At 44.8% G+C, this 21983-nt stretch overlaps 1 protein-coding gene across 9 annotated transcripts in view; it reads right to left on the bottom strand.

The window, feature by feature from the left end:
* The window catches only part of dnm2a (dynamin 2a), a 43499-nt gene that overhangs the window by 11797 nt on the left and 9719 nt on the right, over positions 1-21983 (bottom strand). For 3 of the 9 annotated variants that reach the window (XM_036941422.1, XM_036941425.1, XM_036941421.1), the window contains 14 exons: positions 10113-10186; positions 9780-9929; positions 9366-9569; positions 8453-8551; positions 8217-8377; positions 7324-7466; positions 7088-7223; positions 6838-6905; positions 6180-6318; positions 3330-3416; positions 2855-2925; positions 1632-1685; positions 1359-1410; positions 160-171 (listed from right to left, as the gene is read on the bottom strand). In XM_036941422.1, the coding sequence (XP_036797317.1) occupies positions 160-171; positions 1359-1410; positions 1632-1685; positions 2855-2925; positions 3330-3416; positions 6180-6318; positions 6838-6905; positions 7088-7223; positions 7324-7466; positions 8217-8377; positions 8453-8551; positions 9366-9569; positions 9780-9929; positions 10113-10186 (1450 nt within the window). Of the gene's footprint in view, positions 1-159; positions 172-1358; positions 1411-1631; positions 1686-2854; positions 2926-3329; positions 3417-5063; positions 5203-6179; positions 6319-6837; positions 6906-7087; positions 7224-7323; positions 7467-8216; positions 8378-8452; positions 8552-9365; positions 9570-9779; positions 9930-10112; positions 10187-21983 lie in introns of all 9 variants that reach the window. The other 6 variants (XM_036941423.1, XM_036941427.1, XM_036941424.1 and 3 more) reach the window with 6 other exon arrangements.

The raw sequence follows: 21983 nt of genomic DNA, 5'->3' as shown, positions 1-21983 counted from the left end.
GTTCTGTACACAGGAGTAACCTGGAAGAAGATGTCATAACACCAATTCCCATAACCTCCCATTCTTTCCTAAGTGTCAGATGTCTGGCCTCAGTTCTCCTGCTCTGGTGACCCCTGCTGACTCCTAACAGGGTGTGGCTTGGATCTGTGGGGTACTTACCAGAATCTCACCCTGCAGGGATGGGAGGGGGGTTGGGGAGTGGTTAGGGCAAAAGATGGCAGGATAAATCATAGACCAGGGAAAAAGGGGGAAGCAAGCAAGCCAGGGAGGGAGGGAGATGGGGGAGTGGCAAAATGGGTAAGGGGAGGAGTGTGTGTGTGTGGGGTGGGGGCAGGAAACGTTTGAAATGGTAGAATGAAAGGTTTGAAGGTGAGAGACAGAAATGGAAGGAATCCATGAGACAACCGGAAAGATGGAGAGAGAGGTTGAGGGATAGAAAGAACGAAAGATGGAAGGAGAGAAAAGATGGAGACAGCGAGAGATAGAGAGGGAGGGAGCAAGAGAACAAGAGTTACATGCGATTAGATTTCCTTCAAGTACCACACATCGGTTATTTGATATTGGTTGCTTCATTGAGCGAAGCTGGGTCCCATGCACATTCTGAATTACAATACAAAAAGTGCTTGGGTTAGTTGAAAAACATAAAACAATTCTATGATTGTTGCTTTGCTGTTGGGTATCAGGCCTTGGTTGTGTTGCAGTGCCGTGCAAATAGTGATAAAGTAGTGATAGTTGTGGTATAAACAGCTGTTCATTTCCTATGCAGGGAAGCAGGGAGGGCTTGAATGACTCTAGTCTAGGGCAACTCTCCCCTCGCTGAAATACAGTGTTAAAAGGTATTTCTATAGGATGCAATGTATATCCTAGAAAATATGTACCCTTACTAGGTTTCCAGGAACCTGAGAAGTGCACTCCATAAGTGTTGATGACATTGAAGCTGACATAACATAGTCACATGATTTCAGGTATTTAGATATCACATCAATAAAGCAGAGACTTCAAAACACGTTTACAACTGTTTGGATGACACAGGAAGAGAGGTGCCAGGTTTATAACACAGTGGCCAAGGAGGAAAATTAACATCGGACTTAAAGACAGGATGGTATTTGGCCATGATTTGCAGGAGTTATCTTGAAGCTACTTATGCTTAAGTAAATAAGTGCTGTGAGGTTGTAAGTGTCAGGTTAGGTTACTAGTAGTTGAGTCTATTAATTGGTAGCATAGGGTCAGAGGTCAGGTATGTTACAACATGTAAACATGATAGAGGGGGAAGTGTCAGTCTGGGGCAGCTTAATCTGGGGTTGATCAGATTGGGAGGGCTGGGTAAGTAAGAGGGTGGGAGGAGGGACTAGGTGTACCTGGTTTGGAATGGCCCTCTTCTTGTTCTGGTGTATATTTCTCTGCTGGGCACTGTTAGAAAAGGACAGGTTCAGACGGAAAAAAACACATTCAAAACCACAATCAGCATCAACAATGTTTGGGTAATAATGTGTATTGATCAATCAAATCGTTTAACAGCTATCAAACCTGTCCTACAATTCAAGTTATCAAACATAGTCATGGAACAGTGGGAGTGGGGTCTGGGGGAACGGGCGGAGAGGAAGAGGGACACCCGATTTGTGATAGCCCACCTGTTGTTGCCGTACCCTGGTGGGCTACCATCATCGTGCCTTCTGAAGTCAAGACTGAAAGTGACGCCACGAGAGACACGTTACCACCCCTACCTACCTGACAACACTTCTCAGCAATCCATCAACCCATTCTCCATGCGGATGATTGGAAAGGAACCCGCACGGCATTCAGACCCGCAAGGGGCAATGCTATGTTACGTAATCAGATGCATACCTCAGGCAGAGGGAAGAGACCATAGAAACAGAAGTCATTATATTTCTATGGAAGAGACTTTCAACTCAGCTAGCTACATGCTGTGCATCCTATTGCTACACTGGAGACAGTGTAGAGGGCAGAGGTCAACGCATGTCAAGCTCTGGCAGGACATCCAGTATGAGTGTCTAGGGCTGACCTATCAGCAAGATGCAGGAACTCAGGATTCCAAAACACCATGTTATTGGTAATAACCAACGCAGTCAACAGATAAAAACTCCACTCAAACTCACTCAGTTCAATCCCTAAGCACACAACAAATAAGGGTCCTTGAAAATAAAAATAAAAACAGCTCCAGAGAGACAGGGTAAGAAAGGGAGGGTGCACAACCTAGCATGCTTGATTCAGCTCATTAGAGGCAGAACTAACCGTGACGGTTAGCAGAGCTAGATCGACCTTGTCTGACCCCTAGCCTCCCCTCCCCTAGAGCGTATTCTACGGTGTTCTAACCACGTTCATTGATCTGCCTTCATGGTGGATCAATCAGACTGACCGAGTCACAGCTGGTTTATAGCATGTAGATCAAGGATCCACATATATTGATCCTAACAAGGGGCTGTAACTCACAAAAGAAGTGGTAATTGTGGTTTATAACGACAGTGGTCTCTGTGAGTGTTTGTGAGGGGGGGGGGGTTGTGATAAAGTGGCCAAACCGCGATTGAGGTATTGATTGTTTCAAGTCTATAGGGAATGGCACTTACTGTAGGAATAACTATCAAGCACAGGCAGTCAGGCACACAAGCTTATGGGACTCTACCCGATCCATGTTCAGCAGAGTTCAGTTCAGTCCATGCCCAGTTCAGCAAACAGTACAAATCTGGCTTTGGGCAGTAGTGAGTTAGTCTGGTGCCCAGGACTACACCACAACCACACCTTCAGCTGGGAGCTGAGGCACGAGCATTAGGGAGAGAGAGGGGGAAGAGGTGCTTGGGTACAGGGTGTGGTGTATTAGGGTGGTGGGGGTTCATACTTGGCGAAGCCTATGAAGTCCTCGTGGTTGGTGTTGATGTAGGACAGCTCAATGTCAATCAGCAGCATCACCTAGAATGAAGACAGAGCTTCACTATGACAATAGAGTTCATTTACATTCACTTAGTCGTTGAACAGACGTCATTTACAATCCGCGCATCAACAACCACTTATCACAATCAGGCAAAGCCAGTCCTAGTACAGAAAAGACAAGTACAAACAATCGATTTCAAATGGAGAAATATATTTCTTAAATAATATTTATAATATTTCTTAAAAATCTCCTGTTGGGAGGGTTCCTCTGTCAGTGGTCAGGTCCTGCATTAAAAAAGCATCTCAGAGTAGGAGTGCTGATCTAGGATCAGGTCCCTCTGACCACATCATATAATTCATTATGATCTAAAAGGCTGAACTGATCCTACATCAGCACTCCTACCCAGAGACTCCTCGTAAAAACAGGCCCTAAATGCACTGACCTGGTCCTTGGTCTTGCCCTCTCTCTCTCTGACGTAGGTGGTGACGATCCTCTCGGTCTCCTCTCTCAGCCGGGGGTAAGAACCCAGCTGCAAGGTTATACAAAACAACTGCAACACTGACCATATAGATAAAGAGAATCACTAGCATACACTAACACTCTGGCATGATTATCCAGGCAGACCTACCTTCCATTTACATGTACAACCGTCAGGAGATGAAGCACAAACTGAGTGTACAAAACATTAAGAACACCTGCTCGTTCCATGACATAGACTGACCAGGTGAAAGCTATGAAACCTTATTGAAGTCACCTGTTAAATCCACTTCAATCAGTGTAGATGAGGAGAGGTTCAAGGATTTTGAAGAGGGTGAATGGGCAAGACAAAATATTTAAGTGCCCTTGAACAGGTTATGGTAATAGGTGCCAGGCGCACCGGTTTGTGTCAAGAACTGCAACGCTGCTGTGTTTTTCACGCTCAACGTATCACGTATCAAGAATGATCCACCACCCAAAGGACATCCAGCCAACTTGACACAACTGTGGGAAGCATTGGAGTCAACATGGGCCAGCATCCCTGTGGAACGCTTTCAACACCTTATAGTCCATGTCAAATTGAGGCTGTTCTGAGGGCAAAATGGGGTGAAACTCAATATTAGGAAGGTGTTCTTAATGTTTATTACACTCAGTGTGCAGGATAGGGGAAGGACATAGGCATTCAGCAGTGAATATAGTAATCATATTAACTACCACACACACACTCCTTAAATGGGCATGCACACAGGATGTCTGTGATCTATGGCATAAGGGCAGAGCTTTCAGCCTCAGCTGGGAATGACCATGATGGACACCTTGAGGAGTGATGTCATGATGATTAGCTCTAGTTGACTGGAGTCAACCTTTAAATGGATCAATGGCTAAAATACATAGAAACATTTAGGAAATTAGATCATTCAACCTAAAAAATTAATATTTTAAAAAGTTAATTAACTTACAGTTGACACTATTGTTTTCCTGTGACAGTAAACAATCATTCCAAGCTGACGGTGATTGCTGATATTATTTCATGTTAGTGAAGAAGAGATCAGGAGAATGAAGAAGAGGGTGAAGGACAGAGTGAAGGGCAAATCCTTTCTTCAGCTGAACTAATACCAGAGGTAGAGTGACAGTGAAAGGGATGGACTGTGGTGGGTCTTTGAAATGCAATTCCCCCCTCCATCCACAAGATGGCATGGTTGTTGAGCAGCACTGTTGCTATGGCAACGCCCCCTCTAATGGGCTCTGATGTTCTGGTAGACAGAGGTCTGTGTCTTGAGGAGGAGGGGAGATGGGGATGGAGGAGGCAGATGGAGGGAGGCGGCAGATGGAGAATCAGTCTTAATGTGCTCAAATCAAACAGGGCACGGGTGAGGGGCTGCTGAAAGGAAGTTAAGACACGCTGCTTAAAATTCAGACGTGATTTGCAAGTCAATGCTTGATTGGACACGTGTGGCTTGGACAAAAGGAGAGGATGTGTGTGGCGAGGGAGGGATACACACAATCCAGGCACTGAGGAGCGATGGCGTGGGGGATGATTAGGATAGGTTGCTGATTGGAGCGCGGTGGAAGAGAGGTGCGAGGGGAACAGGGACGGGCATTCAATCACAGATGAGAGGATACGCTCCAGAACACTCTCTCTCTCTCTTCCTTCTCTTCCCCCCTCTTTCCTGTGAGGGGCGAGGCTGCTCTTGGTTACCTTGACGGAACACTTCATGACGAGCGCGGTCAGCTCGGACACCACCAGATCCACACATTTCAGGCTGGGCTCTTTCAGTTTGAGGATCTGCTTTTTGACTATGGCCTCAAAGGCCAGGTCAGGGGTGAACAACCCCGTTCTGAGGGGGTACGTAGTGTAGGGGGGCAGCATAGAGAGAGGGATAGACAGAAATAACAAGAGGCGAGAGAAATACAGGAAAGAAAGAAACGCAAGAAGATTCTTAGTTTAGTTAGTTGTCAAACTAGAAATCTCGTCTCTAGAAACACAAGTAAAGCAAGAAGATAAGGACAAGCCGCAGGCTTTCACATCCTCTTCTCTTGACAGGGCAGGTCTTCTCAAACTAGGTATATAATATAGATATGTGGGCACATATTCAACTCACAGTACCCACATAACTAACACCCTAGCTATGTCAGTCCTAAGTGTGTATCATTCTTAGACAGATGAGACCTGCAGCTTGTCCATGTGAGACCAGTGATGCTCGGGGAATGGCCATCCCCAACCATCCCGTCTCCACGACGACGACACCACAACCGTCACAAAACACGACAGCGGCACCTGGCACACAGGCTAGCTGTGGCGGGCTGAGGGGGAGTCAAACTGACCCCATATCTGCCCCATCCAGTCCTCTGGACATACACCACACTAAATCTATACAAGTGTGTATAGCGTGTTTTTATTTTATTTATTTAACCTTAATTAACACATTTTTATTTACAATGACGGCCTACACCAGCCCAACCCGGACGACACTGGGCCAATTGTGCGCCGCCCTATGGGACTCCCAATCACGGCCGGTTGTGATACAGCCTGGATTTGAACGGAGATGCAGTGCCTTAGACCGCTGCGCCACTCGGGAGCCCCCGGGTGGTTACACAGTAGACATTCTGATTAGGGCCAGGAGTTTTTATTTACTACCTAACTACATGACCTGACTGGAAAATGGGCCCTAGTGCCATCTAAAAGGTCAGAGGCCATGGATGGACAGCTGTTTTGGAGCAGAGTGGGTCAGTGTTGTGCCCCCCCCCAGTGTCGCCCCCTTGTGGCCAGGCTGGGTCGGGACAGGACGGGAGTCTGGACACCAGGCTGCAGTACCTTGTTGGTGCACTGCCTGACTGTGTTGATGAGCTCCTGAATGACAAGGTCGATACATTTGATACAGGGCTCTTTCAGCTTAATGATCTGCTTTTTCACAATGGCCTCAAACGCCAGGTCGGGGGTGAACAGGCCCGTTCTGAGGACGCACAAAGACACAGACGGGGGGGGACAGAGATAAGGAGACGGACAGACAGGGATAAACAAACAAAAAACTGACAGAAGTAGGACGACAGACAAGTTATTGTCCAGAGAGATAGCATACAAACAGACAAAAGCAGATAAAGACGAGTCAGTCCAGAAAATGAGAACAGTACATATTAAAAAAAAAATAGAATAATAGATAATAAAACAGACATTCACAGACAGAAATAAGGAAGAGAGAGCAGAGCCAAGGTTATCAGCATACAAACACAAAATTAAATGGGTTTAGATTTCACATCGAACAACAACAACCATTTGAGGTATGATAGGCAGTTCTGTAGGAGAGTGATCTGTGGGCATTTTATGCTAATTGCTCTGTGATTGCTAAGCATGCTGTGGGTCAGTTTTACATGAAAGGAGGAAACAGAGAGGGTTGACAGTGAAGAGGAAAGAGCTGAACACAGTGGTGGTGATGTGTGAAGACACAGGACGGCCCCTCCTCTCCTCCACTTGCCTGACACCATGGACATTCTTGATGGCATGACTGATCTCCCTCCTCAACTCCTTCTCATCAAACACAATCTGACAGAGAGAAAAGAGAGAAGAAGAAAGAACAAACAATAGAAACACTGTTAATCCATTCTGCACTCTAAAATTCACACTTCTAAACAAGTCAATCAACTGTGGTCAAAACAGTCAAGCAGGCAGATGAACTTCTCTTGTGGAAATATTGTGACAGTGAGTATTGAGACCGCAGCGCTCACCTTGACCAGCTCAAAGGGGAAGCGCTCGTGGAAGATCCGGTTGATTTTGGCACCACCCGACAACTCTGCTGTGTCCACCTGGTCCCCAGAGCCCTCGATACGCTTCTCAAAGTCCACCCCAAACTGCTGCACCATCCTGGGATGAAAGACAGAGAGTCAGGGTCAACTCTGGAGCTACTCATTATGGTGGTGTGTGTGTGTGTGTGTGTGTGTGTGTGTGTGTGTCCTCTACTCACTGCAGCAGGGCCTTGGTCTTGCGTGTGGGGTCGTCGGGACGGAAGTTCTTGTACTCCTCCACCTCTTTCTCCAGGGAGAGCACCTGGCTCTGCAGCTTACTGCGCAGCCCAGGCAGAGTGTCCCTGATGTGGTTGGTCAGTTGCTGAGGAGAGAGAGGGACACCGTGAGTGAGGGAGGAGAGAGAGGGACACCATGAGTGAGGAGAAGGAGAAATGGAAGGGATAGAATGAGCGAGAAGGAGAATAGGAGGGAGAGAATGTATAGTGAATGAAAGAGCAAGTGAGTTTCAAGAAACATTATAGCCTGGTTTAAGATCTGTTGGTGCCGTCTCTCAGAGTTCACAAGAAACATTAGCCTGGTTTAAGATCTGTTGGTGCCGTCTCTCAGAGTTCACAAGAAACATTAGCCTGGTTTAAGATCTGTTGGTGCCGTCTCTCAGAGTTCACAAGAAACATTAGCCTGGTTTAAGATCTGTTGGTGCCGTCTCTCAGAGTTCACAAGAAACATTAGCCTGATTTAAGATCTGTTGGTGCCGTCTCTCAGAGTTCACAAGAAACATTAGCCTGGTTTAAGATCTGTTGGTGCCGTCTCTCAGAGTTCACAAGAAACATTATAGCCTGGTTTAAGATCTGTTGGTGCCGTCTCTCAGAGTTCACAAGAAACATTAGCCTGATTTAAGATCTGTTGGTGCCGTCTCTCAGAGTTCACAAGAAACATTAGCCTGGTTTAAGATCTGTTGGTGCCGTCTCTCGAGTTCACAAGAAACGTTAGCCTGGTTTAAGATCTGTTGGTGCCGTCTCTCAGAGTTCACAAGAAAAGAAAACTGATCTGGAAGTCAGACTAGAACATCAGTGTAGAATAACAGAAAGGTGAACATTGAGTAATCTCTCACCTGGTTTAGTTGTTTCTGCAGGTGTGGAGTGCCCATGCGCTCGGCCATGTGTCTGTAGCCCGGGTGAGACAGGAAGAACTTCCTCTCAGCAGCCAGCGCAGCGCGGATGTCCTTCCTGCCATCTATGTCCTTCTGACTGCGGTTCACCACACCGATATAACCTGGAGAGAGAGCGCACACTTATTCCTCTGCAGTCAATGAGGTGTGTGTGTGTGTGTGTGTGTGTCTCCCCTCACCTCTACGCAGAGGTAGCAGTTTGTTCTCCAGGATGTCTTTAGCATCCGTCCCTTCGTCCATCAGGTCCAGCTTTGTGATCACGCCAATAGTGCGCAGACCTGAACAGAACCAAACAGTTTTCATTTCATCATATTAATCCTGACTACTGCCTGTCCACCATCCACCCAGCCTTCCATTCCTCATCTCCTTCAATTCAATATTCTTATTGGACAAGTCCAGGTACTGCGTCAATGTTTCAGTCTATTTGGTGCACCAAATGAACACCACCCAGAAATCAAGTGCCCATCCTCATCCTTTGGTCCTGGGAGTTCCAATAGAGAACCAGTACAGCACCACTAGGCTAGTCCCTTACCCTGTGGGTCCACCTCCTAGTCCCTTACCCTGTGGGTCCACCTCCTAGTCCCTTACCCTGTGGGTCCACCTCCTAGTCCCTTACCCTGTGGGTCCACCTCCTAGTCCCTTACCCTGTGGGTCCACCTCCTAGTCCCTTACCCTGTGGGTCCACCTCCTAGTCCCTTACCCTGTGGGTCCACCTCCTAGTCCCTTACCCTGTGGGTCCACCTCCTAGTCCCTTACCCTGTGGGTCCACCTCCTAGTCCCTTACCCTGTGGGTCCACCTCCTAGTCCCTTACCCTGTGGGTCCACCTCCTAGTCCCTTACCCTGTGGGTCCACCTCCTAGTCCCTTACCCTGTGGGTCCACCTCCTAGTCCCTTACCCTGTGGGTCCACCTCCTAGTCCCTTACCCTGTGGGTCCACCTCCTAGTCCCTTACCCTGTGGGTCCACCTCCTAGTCCCTTACCCTGTGGGTCCACCTCCTAGTCCCTTACCCTGTGGGTCCACCTCCTAGTCCCTTACCCTGTGGGTCCACCTCCTAGTCCCTTACCCTGTGGGTCCACCTCCTAGTCCCTTACCCTGTGGGTCCACCTCCTTGGCAATCTTGAGGGCGTCGGAGTTGGCCAGGTCCTGGTTGGCGGGGGTGACGGCCAGGATGAGGCAGCTCTCCTTGGTGATGAACTGCAGCAGCATGTCCCTGATCTGGTGCTCTATGTCCAGCGGCTGGTCCCCCACTGCCACCTTAGTCATCCCCGGCAGGTCGATCAGAGTCAGGTTTAACACTGAGGGCGAGATGGAGAGATGGAGGGGGAGGGAGAAGGTTATGACTGTTGCCATGTAGACTGTATGATGTGTGTTACATTGTGTATACATGTGTTTGCTGTGCTTTTATGTGTGCATGCGTGTGTGTGTGTGTGCGCATACGTCCAACTGAACATGTGCTTGCATATGTTAAAATGAACACCAAATTAATAACTGTTGGTGAGCATTACCGTTAGGGGAGTAGACCCGGAGGTTGATGGGGATGGGGGAGATGCCCTTGTTGGAGCCTGTGATCCTGTCGGTCTCCGCCTCAATCTCCGCCCGGACCTCCTCAAAGTCCACAAACTTCCTCCCTTTACAGTGTAGGAACTCTGCATACTCTACAGACACGACATAGAGAGAGAGCGAGACAGACACACAGCGAGCGAGACAGATAGATAGAGAGACAGAGAGAAGAAAGTCTTTATCAGGATACAGACAGTGTTGTTGAGTGGAGGAGGCAGGTCCATGGCAGTAGCAATGAGGACAGATAAGGCCATGGTTGTATGAGAATTCAGACTCACCGGCTTTGTTAAAGCACAGCTGCAGGATCAGAGGTCTACGGGTGACAATGCCTGATCCTCGAGGAAGAAAATCCCTGAGAGAGAGAGAGGAGAGAAATTAAATTAGGAAAAAATTAAGTGAGGGAGAGAAAGAGACCAAGAAAGTGAGGGGGCGAGCCCCAGACAGACAGAAAAAAAGAGAAAGTCAAATGACTCAGTACACTAAAAAATCAATTTCCTCACACTATATCCTGTGCGAAATAGATGAGCAAGGGGAAATGTCACACTTCATGACCCATCTGTCAACAAATTAGAAGTGACATTAAAGTAATTTGGTCTCATGATGCCCCTGAAGATCAATTCATTTGCTCAGCCACTGTTGCCACGGTTACATAGATTTAGGTAATGTGGCGATTTAGAACGATGCACTCTGTCACTCGTGGTTTCACAGCACGACGGAACAGGGGAGAGCCTCTTGATGAGGATGCAAGGCGAGGCGCATACATTAAGTAGAATATTTCAAGTGATTGTGTGTTGCAAGCTGGCTGTGTCAATATGTAAGATACCGCCTAAGATAAGAGTAGTAGCCTTGATACTTGACATTGAGCTGAAGTATATTTAATACATTCACTTATCTGACAATTAAGATGATTCATTAGTCCTAGCCAGTGCACATTGAACATAGATAAACTCCCCTTTTCAGGACCCTGTCTTTCAAAGATATTTAGTAAAAATCCAAATAACTTCACAGATCTTCATTGTAAAGGGTTTAAACATCGTTTCCCATGCTTGCTCAATGAACAAACAATTAATGAACATGCACCTGTGGAACGGTCGTTAAGACACCAAAAGCTTACAGACTTTAGTCAATTAAGGTCACAGTTTTGAAAACTTAGGACACTAAAGAGGCCTTTCTATTGACTCTGAAAAACACCTAAACGGTCCCTGCTCATCTGCATGAACGTGCCTTAGGCATGCTGCAAGGAGGCATGAGGACTGCAGATGTGGCAAGGGCAATAAAATGCAATGCCCATACTGAGAGACAACTTAGACAGCGCTACACGGAGACAGGACAGACAGCTGATCGTCCTCGCAGCGGCAGACTATGTGTAACAACACCTGCACAGGATTGGTACACCTGAACATCAAACCTGCGGGACAGGTACAGGATGGCAATAACAACCTTCCGAGTTACACCAGGAATGCACAATCCCTCCATCAGTGCTCATACTGTCCACAAGTCCAGCTGAGAGAGGCTGGACTGAGGGCTTGTAGGCCTGTTGTTAGGCAGGTCCTCACCAGACATCACCGGTGCCTATGGTCACAAACTCACCATCGCTGGACCAGACAGGACTGGCAAATTGTGCTCGTCACTGACGAGTTGCGGTTCTGTCTCACCAGGGGTGATGATCGGATTCACGATTATCGTGGAAGGAATGAGGGTTACACCGAGGCCTGTACTCTGGAGCAGGATTGATTTGGAGGTGGAGTTCGTCATGATCTGGGCCGGTGTGTCACAGCATCATCGTACTGAGCTTGTTGTCATTGCAGGCAATCTCAACGCTGTGCGTTACAGGGAAGACATCCTCCTCCCTCATGTGGTACCCTTCTTGCTGGCTCATCCTGACATGACCCTCCAGCATGACAATGCCACCAGCCATACTGCTCGTTCTGTGTGTGATGTCCTACAAGACAGGAATGTAAGTGTTCTGCCATGGCCAGCGAAGAGCCTGGATCTCAATCCCATTGAGCACGTCTGGGACCTGTTGGATCGGAGGGTGAGGGATGGGGCCATTCCCCCCAGAAATGTCCGGGACCTTGCTGGTGCCTTGGTGGAAGAGTGGGGTAACATCCCACAGCAAGAACTGGCAAATCTGGTGCAGTCCATGAGGAGGAGATGCACTGCAGTACTTAATGCAGCTGGTGGTCTCTCCAGATACTGACTTACTTTTGATTTTGACCCCCCCCATATTTACACATGTTAAGTTTGCTGAAAATAAACGCAGGTGACAGTGAGTTTCCTTTTTTTGCTGAGTTTATTTGAACTTTAATCTGACAAACATGGGCCTACAGTGCAGACAAGCATGACCATGTGCAACTGTGCATAGAGTTGTTTCTTTCTTGTGTATATTTTGTCTGTTTCCCTCTTAAAGTGACAGACCATCACCAGGCACCAGTCAGGACCATTCCAAACCCAACAGCCCAATTGAGTCATCTCTCAGAGGGGAACACATACCCTACAACCACCAGCCACCACACCCTGCCTCCCCGGGACTCTCCCACTCTGGGCTGGGGCCCTGCCTGCCTGCTTGCCTGCCTGCTGTAGCCTCTAGTCTGATTTTTGGGGCTCTCGAGTGGCACAGCGGTCTAAGGCACTGCATCTCAGTGCTAGAGGAGTCACTACAGACCCTGGTTTGTTTCCAGGCTGTATCACAACCGGCCGTGATTGCTAGTCCCATAGGGCGGTGCACAATTGGCCCAGCATCGTCCGGGTTAGGGTTTGGTCAGGGTAGGCCATCATTGTAAATAAGACTTTGTTCTTAACGGACTTGCCTAGTTAAATAAAAAGGTTAAATAAAATAAATAAAATGTGCAACAGAAAACTCCCTACATCTGGTGGTAATAACGCTGAACTCTGGGCCTGGTACAGCACAGTCTAACAAGACAAACCTACCTCCCTCCTCCTCTTTCTAACCCAACATCTAACGCCACATGCAGAAAGACGCCGGAGGGAATGGAGATAGCTTCTAGTCTAAAGCAGACTGACTATATGTCACACACAGGACAATCAGGATGGAGCCATACTGTTGACTATTACAGAGGCACTCACACTATAGACTAGACCTGTTGAACAGTGGGAACATTCTGGATGGCCTGAGTTCAGCACTGATGTTGTGTGCTGCAGATCATGTAGAGTGTTTTGTTTGTCATAGAGAAAACCAGCCTAACTGGGAGAGTGGGATGCCAGTATAGAAAAGCTCTGGCAGGGGGTGAGAGAGATAGGGAGGAAAAAGGGAGATGGTGCGTGAGGGAAAGGGAGATGGGGCATGAGGGAATAAGGAGAGAGGGAATAGGGTAGCGGGAGAATAGGGGAGAGAGGGAGAGGGAAATGGGAAAGCAAGAGCTGGACTTGCCTAAGTGGAGTGGACACAGAGAGCAGACTGAGGACGTGTTGAGAGAGGGAGCTGAGGCGCAGAGGGCTGACCTCTCCAAGTGTTAATGTATTATAGAGGTCGACCGATTATGATTTTTCAATGCCGATACCAATACCGATTAAGGAGAACCAAAAAAGCCGATACAGATTAAAAATCGGCCGATTATAAGAAAATGTATTTGTAATAATGACAATTACAACAATACTGAATGAACACTTATTTTAACTTAATATAATACATCAATAAAATCAATTTAGCCTCAAGTAAATAATGAAACGTTCAAATTTGGTTTAAATAATGCAAAAACAAAGTGTTGGGAAAGTAAAAGTGCAATATGTGCTATGTAAGAAAGCTAACGTTTCAGTTCCTTGCTCAGAACATGAGAACATATGAAAGCTGGTGGTTCCTTTTAACATGAGTCTTCAATATTCCCAGGTAAGAAGTTTTAGGTTGTAGTTATTATAGGACTATTTCCCTCTATACCATTTGTATTTCATTAACCTTTGACTGTTGGATGTTCTTATAGGCACTTTAGTATTGCCAGTGTAACATTATAGCTTCCGTCCCTCTCCTCACTCCTCCCTGGGCTCGAACCAGCAACACAACAACAGCCACCATCGAAGCAGCGCTACCCATGCAGAGCAAGGTAAACAACCACTGTAAGGCTCAGAGCTAGTGACATTTGAAACGCTATTAGTGCGCGCTAACTAGCCAGCCATTTCACTTCAGTTACACCAGCCTCATCTCGGGAGTTGATAGGCTTGAAGTCATAAACAGCGCAATGCTTGACGCACAACGACGAGCTGCTGGCAAAACGCATGAAAGTGCTGTTTGAATTAATGTTTACACGCCTGCTTCTGTCTACCACAGCTCAGTCAGATGCTTGTATGCTCAGTCAGATTATATGCGACGCAGGACACGCTAGATAATATCTAGTAATATCAACCATGTGTAGTTAACTAGTGATTATGATTGATTGTTTTTTTTATAAGATAAGTTTAATGCTAGCTAGCAACTTACCTTGGCTTACTGCATTCACGTAACAGGCAGTCTCCTTGTGGAGTGCAACAAGAGAGAGGCAGGTCGTTATTGCGTTGGACTAGTTAACTGTAAGGTGGCAAGATTGGATCCCCTGAGCTGACAAGGTGAAAATCATCTGTCGTTCTGCCCCTGAACGAGGCAGTTAACCCACCGTTCCTAGGCCGTCATTGAAAATAAGAATGTGTTCTTAACTGACTTGCCTAGTTAAATAAAATGTATGAAAATATAAGCTAATCGGCGCCCAAAAATACCGATTTCCGATTGTTATGAAAACCTGAAATCGACCCTAATTAAATAGGCCATTTCGATTAAAATCGGTCTACCTCTAATGTATTACACTAGTTATACATCCCCACCACTCTCACTGGACCCGTCCTCCTCTCCATTCACACACACTTCATCAGTTCAACTGGACAAAGACAGACAAATGATCACAGTATCACACAGATAGTCAGAGACGCGGCCAGAACAAGATACTTCTGTGAGTCCATGCACCTTGTGCACAGAAGAAATACATGACCTAACACACCCACACCATATCCACACCATATCCACAGAGATATACAGCCATAAAAGCCCCCACTAGAAGGGAAGAGAGGACATGTGGGTGCATGTCCATTATTGATGTGCTGTAAATGATAGAGGAGCTGAACAGATTGTGTATCATTCTATGCATTATGAATAGGCCAAGCAAAGACCAGCAGTCTCTGAGCCTCCCTCTTTCAATGCTGCAGAAAATAGATACAATGAAAGAGACGGGTCAGACAGAACCAACATTGAACACTCCCCTGCCTCTGATCTACCTCTCACTACCAGGGATTCCACAGCCATCAGGGTTGGGGTGAATTCCATCTAAATTCAAGATCAGGGTTTGAATAGGATCCCTATGGAATAAATCTACTAACAGAAATGGAATTCTTCCCAACTTCAACCCACCCTGACTGTTATACACTGAGGCTGGAAGCAGCCCAGCATGGTCTGGTTCAGAGTAGCCTATGTACTGTAGTAGACTGGATGACAGTAATAGACTGACTGGCCTATTAAAATATTCTCAGCTCTGCAGTAGACTACTTGACTGTGTTTTGGAGACTGTGTCCCTGGATTACTGTAGTCGACTGTGTAGTAGATGTGTTCTAGACTGTCAAATCAAATTATATTTGTCACATACACATGGTTAGCAGATGTTAATGAGAATGTAGCGAAATGCATGTGCTTCTAGTTCCTAGTCCCTGGATGACTGTAGTAGACTGTGTAGTAGACTGTGTAGTAGACTGTGTAGTAGACTGTAGGGTTGGGCGGTATCCAATGTTCATACCGTCATACACTTCATGTCCCTTTTCTCCAGGGTATAGAGTATTACCGGAAGTGCAGACAAGGGGCGCCATTTCAAAATGTATATTTTGATTTATATTTTTGAGCGCACAAAACAATTTAGGCAACAGGGATGTTGATCCAGGAGGGATTTGAATGTCTCTGCTGAAACCAAGAAGCTTGACATCTAGCCACTTAGCTAGCCAGTTAGCAAACCAAATGCATAGCGGTTTCTCTGAGCTGGATATCATTTATTTGACGCATCTTAGATTTCCTATAGTTATGCTTAACTTATAGTTCTAAGCAATGTTCTTACATTTTGAGGGAAATGTGCAAATTTCAGGTCAACGGAGTGCAAATTTGAACATTGTCAAAATTCTGTGCAACTTCCGGCATGCGCTTACTGTGAACATGGAGGCCGTACCCGCTTAATAATGTATGCCTACCAGAGTGGCCTACCATTAAAAACAATGGAGAGAAAAAGCATCCCATAACATTACGGAAATAGCTGTTCTATCATTGTCTACAGTAGCAGCAAATGTGTGGTGTTCAGTTTGGGCATACAGTGGTTCGTCCTTTAAAAGTTACATCGTACAGCGGCGCAGCTTGCATGGTGCCGCAGAATTCTATGGTACGTTATTTAAGTGTGAACCACTGGTACCATTAATGCTAGTTAGTGCTAGTTTGACCACCAGAGGGCATCTTTGAGAAGCATTTGATAGCCTTCAATAGTGGCTGTACTAGAGAATTTAAAACATTTTTGTAGAACATAGTATATGGGAATGATATTAAGAAAATGCAACATTTCTGAAAATGGTGTTTCTATTCCAAGAAAAACAACAAAAAAAAAACTCTGGGTTTCCGTTAGGATGGAACCAAAAATTTGGCGCTGTACAACGTGATGGTTGGGAGTAGGCTACAGTACTGGGCTATTTAGCTAAAGAATCCCCGTGTCGTGCTGGCATGCGAGAAACCGGGGTTCTATTCCCCGACGGGGAGGAAGGAGTAGGCTGTTCTTGTAAATAAGAATCTAACTGATTCCATGTGTGTTATTTCATAGTTGTGATGTCTTCACTATTATTCCACAATGTAGAAAATAGTAAAAATAAAGAAAAAGCCTGGAATGAGTAGGTGTCCAAACTTTTGACTGGTACTTGGTTAATTAATATTATGGTGTTTCTATTCCAAGAAAAACAAAAAAAAACTCTGGGTTTCCATTAGGACAGAAAGGAAAATACGGCGCTGTACAACGTGAGTACAGTACTGGGCTATCTATAGAATCTAGCTAAATTTAGCTAAAGAAGGAGTAGGCTGTCCTTGTAAATAAGAATTTGTTCTTAACCGACTTGCCAAGTTAAATAAAAAGTTACACTAAGAACATAACATTTTCTAATTCTAGTCTAACCAATACACAGAGATTCAGAGAAAATAAAAATCTCATTGATATATCAAGAACAGTCCCCGTGCTCGTCTCAGAGCGGCGGGAATGGTTCTAAAATAGTTGTAGGCTATTGCTTCAAATCCTATTGCTTCTAACTTCAATACGCTCTTTAAATAAATAAGACCTACACCACTTTTATCAGCACATTACTCAACACTAGTGAGACTCACATCGTCTACGGTAGGCCTACATTATATAAAAAATATGACATGACTCTCCGCCAATATTTACATATAGAGGATTGGAGGAATCTAAATGAAAACCAAACGCCACCTCATGGGTCTCCCGGTGGCGGCCGGCACGGGTATCGAACCTGCATCTGTAGCAAAGCATTTTGCACTGGAGGAGCCCCCATCCACAATATATCAAAATACTGAGAGGTGTTGGTGAAGGTATAGCCCATAATCAGCTATTATAATACTGTACATGGTGTCCAGGGCAAAACATTTCTTTATTAAAAGACTATGAAAAAGCATGTTGGTACTTATTTATTTTGATCCAAAGCCATGAATGAGTGAGTCACTCAGCTTTATGTAGGTGCTGGTCTATATGACTGTCATCAACTTGATTACACACACACACACACACACACACACACATGATATTTCGTTAAAAAAAAAATCTGAATAAAAAGGCCAAAATAATATTTGTAAATTCCAAAACATTCATTTCTGTTTTTAGAGGGAGAGAAACACTTATCTCCCTCACTAGCTTTAAGCACCAACTGTCAGAGCAGCTCACAGATTACTGCACCTGTACATAGCCCACCTATAATTTAGCCCAAACAACTACCTCTTTCCCTACTGTATTTAATTTATTTATTTATTTTGCTCCTTTGCACCCCATTATTTTAATTTCTACTTTGCACATTCTCCCATTGCAAATCTACCATTCCAGTGTTTTACTTGCTATATTGTATTTACTTTGCCACCATGGCCTTTTTTGCCTTTACCTCCCTTATCTCACCTCATTTGCTCACATCGTATATAGACTTGTTTATACTGTATTATTGACTGTATGTTTGTTTTACTCCATGTGTAACTCTGTGTTGTTGTATGTGTCGAACTGCTTTGCTTTATCTTGGCCAGGTCGCAATTGTAAATGAGAACTTGTTCTCAACTTGCCTACCTGGTTAAATAAAGGTGAAATAAAAAAAATAAAAAAACACTGGTCCAATTGTGCGCTGCCCATAAAGGCCAAAATATAGCCCTGCTAATATCCATAATGGTGCTTTACAACGTGACCGTATGTGTTTGAAAGAGTATATTCCAGTAAACAACAATTTGTTCACCTTCATTAGACAACTTTGTTCCAATATTTCTGTAATTCAGGGATATTTATTCCCATAGTAATTCGTTATGGAGCCATAACTAAACAAACGTTGCCATTTGGAAAGAGTATTTTTATCACTATTTTGTTAACGAAAGCATTATTAGTTACATTGTTTTAGTTTGAACGTGCAGACTGGCACTAAGAACAGAACAACGGGAACGTTTCCCTAGTAAGCGCCATTATGAGTGCAATGCCCCTTGGGAACCAATATATATTGTCCTGCTAATAAGAGGGTTAATAATAATATTATATCTATGAGAATATTCAACAGGCTTTTATATCATTCTAAATTAATAATAATCACTTTGTTTAAAAAAATAACAATATTTTGGATATTAGTTTTCATAATACGTAAAATGAGAGAGAAAAAGGCCATTCTTGAACATGGAGTGATTAGTAAATAAAGCCAATTTAGAATTATTTCTGTTTTAGAGGGAGAGATACCAAAACCTGCAGTCATCTTATGGGTCTCCCAGTCAAAGCCGGCACGGGTATTGAACCAGCATCTGTTGCAACAGCATGCACTGCTATGCAGTGTCCTAGACCGTTGCGCCACTCAGGCGCTGTACAACATGACCGGTCAGAAGTGGCCTACAGTAAAAGCAAAATAAACCCAACAAAATTAAATAAACTTAGTGTAACAAGTGTTTTAGTAAGTAATACTGAAGTTGTGCACAATTATCAGTTTCCATTTAGGTTCATGTTGCCCATTCATTAGTAGGACCCAAAAGCATAATCAGTGCTCTAACTCCCCCATTCGCTGGTCTGGAGCAATGAAGTGGTGACGCAGGGTACTGCACTAAAACACAAATTACCTCCAAGTCCCACAGCATAATTGCAAACTTTTAGTGGAGCAACTACTGTACATTCCATGAGACTTTTGAAAAAAAACATGCAGGGCCTTACATTAACCTGTTTATTCACTTGTCCTTCAGATAAGGTGACTGAAAATGTGTTGTTTGATGCAAGAAACCCCTTTACAAAATAAAATGCATTATTCCCATTCCATTATTACAGAGAATCAGACAAATTATGCTACCCTCTGCCTATTATTCTACTTAGCTTATTCAATACAGTCTCAAAATACAACACTGCCCCTTTAAGACCAAAGCTCTAACAGACTCGTTTTTCAAAGATGGCTAGAAATGCACACATTTTGAACTCTTCTATGAAGCAACCACTCCATTGTTGACTAAAAGTTAGCTATAACTGGGATAATAACTCACTAACTAGCAAGGAATATGAACACATGTGCACATGTGCTACATGCAGCTCTCACTTTGATCTCAAAACAAGTGCATCTACTAGTTACCACTCATGCTGTAAACACAGTCCAGTTCAAAAGTGAATGGCAGATCCATATATGGCAATGGCTATTTGCACATAGACCTACTGCAGCTCTGACTGGTTATGGTGCGCCGGTCTGTGTAGAGTACTGGCCTGATCTAAATATAAAATGGTTCCATAGTAAAATGTTTCAACTAAGACAAAAAGGTTAGCATGTTCAATTAATAAATGATAAATATTAATAATGTTTGTCTGTTCTCATTAAGATGCAAAAAGATTAAGAAGAATGTAGTAGACTGTGTGTAGTAGACTGTTTCTGGATGACGCTGTAGTAGACTGTGGCCGTGGATGACTGTCTCTGGATGACTGAGTAGTAGACAGTGTGTAGTAGACTTTGTACGTGGATGACTGTGTAGTAGACTGAAATGTTGAGGTCACTGTATGGTTTACCAGGAGGGGTGTGGAACACAAACATGGGTCTGAGGTTTGGTGAGAGGCGTGGGATTAACTCCTTGTGGCATCTTAGACCTCTATCATTATGGTTTCCACATTCACAGCCTCAAGTCTGACTGCCTCGTCAGGCTTTCAGTCCACTTTCAAGAATCAAATAGACTACAAAAGCTGAGTGGACAGTGTGTGACTGAGCTTTTGCAAAGATGCAGCTTGATGTACAAGACAGATTTTAGATGGTCAACATTCCTATTGCTTTTCCCTCCAAGCGGTTTGCATAATTTCCCCTTAATTTGTTACCATTTAGGCAAAACCTTCCAATTCGCAAACTATGTGAGTCAGTCAGTTCCTGGTCACCTCCCAGGTTCACAGTCCACTAGTCTCCTCTACTCCGCTTCCAGCACTGGCACAGCAAATCAGATAACAGCCCAGCCCCAACCAGCTTGTACAGCTAGATATGACCTCCATACTCCCGCCCCCAGGGACAATGACATCACAGTCCAACAGCCACACAGAGAGCCAGAGTGGAGACCACAAGATCCTCAATGATCTAAAGTGCCTTGCAAAAGTATTTGGCCCCCTTGAACTTTGCGACCTTTTGCCACATTTCAGGCTTCAAACAAAGATATAAAACTGTATTTTTTTGTGAAGAATCAACAACAAGTGGGACACAATCATGAAGTGGAACGACATTTATTGGATATTTCAAACTTTTTTTAACAAATCAAAAACTGAAAAATTGGGCGTGCAAAATTATTCAGCCCCCTTAAGTTAATACTTTGTGGCGCCACCTTATGCTGCGATTACAGCTGTAAGTCGCTTGGGGTATGTCTATCAGTTTTGCACATCGAGAGAATGACATTTTTTCCCATTCCTCCTTGCAAAACAGCTCGAGCTCAGTGAGGTTGGATGGAGAGCATTTGTGAACAGCAGTTTTCAGTTCTTTCCACAGATTCTCGATTGGATTCAGGTCTGGACTTTGACTTGGCCATTCTAACACCTGGATATGTTTATTTTTGAACCATTCCATTGTAGATTTTGCTTTATGTTTTGGATCATTGTCTTGTTGGAAGACAAATCTCCATCCCAGTCTCAGGTCTTTTGCAGACTCCATCAGGTTGTCTTCCAGAATGGTCCTGTATTTGGCTCCATCCATCTTCCCATCAATTTTAACCATCTTCCCTGTCCCTGCTGAAGAAAAGCAAGCCCAAACCATGATGCTGCCAACACCATGTTTGACAGTGGGGATGGTGTGTTCAGCTGTGTTGCTTTTACGCCAAACATAACGTTTTGCATTGTTGCCAAAAAAGTTCAATTTTGGTTTCATCTGACCAGAGCACCTTCTTCCACATGTTTGGCGTGTCTCCCAGGTGGCTTGTGGCAAACTTTAAACAACACTTTTTATGGATATCTTTAAGAAATTGCTTTCTTCTTGCCACTCTTCCATAAAGGCCAGATTTGTGCAATATACGACTGATTGTTGTCCTATGGACAGTCTCCCACCTCAGCTGTAGATCTCTGCAGTTCATCCAGAGTGATCATGGGCCTCTTGGCTGCATCTCTGATCAGTCTTCTCCTTGTATGAGCTGAAAGTTTAGAGGGAAGGCCAGGTCTTGGTAGATTTGCAGTGGTCTGATACTCCTTCCATTTCAATATTATCGCTTGCACAGTGCTCCTTGGGATGTTTAAAGCTTGGGAAATCTTTTTGTATCCAAATCCGGCTTTAAACTTCTTCACAACAGTATCTCGGACCTGCCTGGTGTGTTCCTTGTTCTTCATGATGCTCTCTGCGCTTTTGACGGACCTCTGAGACTATCACAGTGCAGGTGCATTTATACGGAGACTTGATTACACACAGGTGGATTGTATTTATCA

This window comes from Oncorhynchus mykiss, chromosome 13, assembly GCF_013265735.2.
Source record: "Oncorhynchus mykiss isolate Arlee chromosome 13, USDA_OmykA_1.1, whole genome shotgun sequence".
Taxonomy (NCBI): domain Eukaryota; kingdom Metazoa; phylum Chordata; class Actinopteri; order Salmoniformes; family Salmonidae; genus Oncorhynchus; species Oncorhynchus mykiss.
This window is presented reverse-complemented; position numbering and strand designations above follow the sequence as displayed.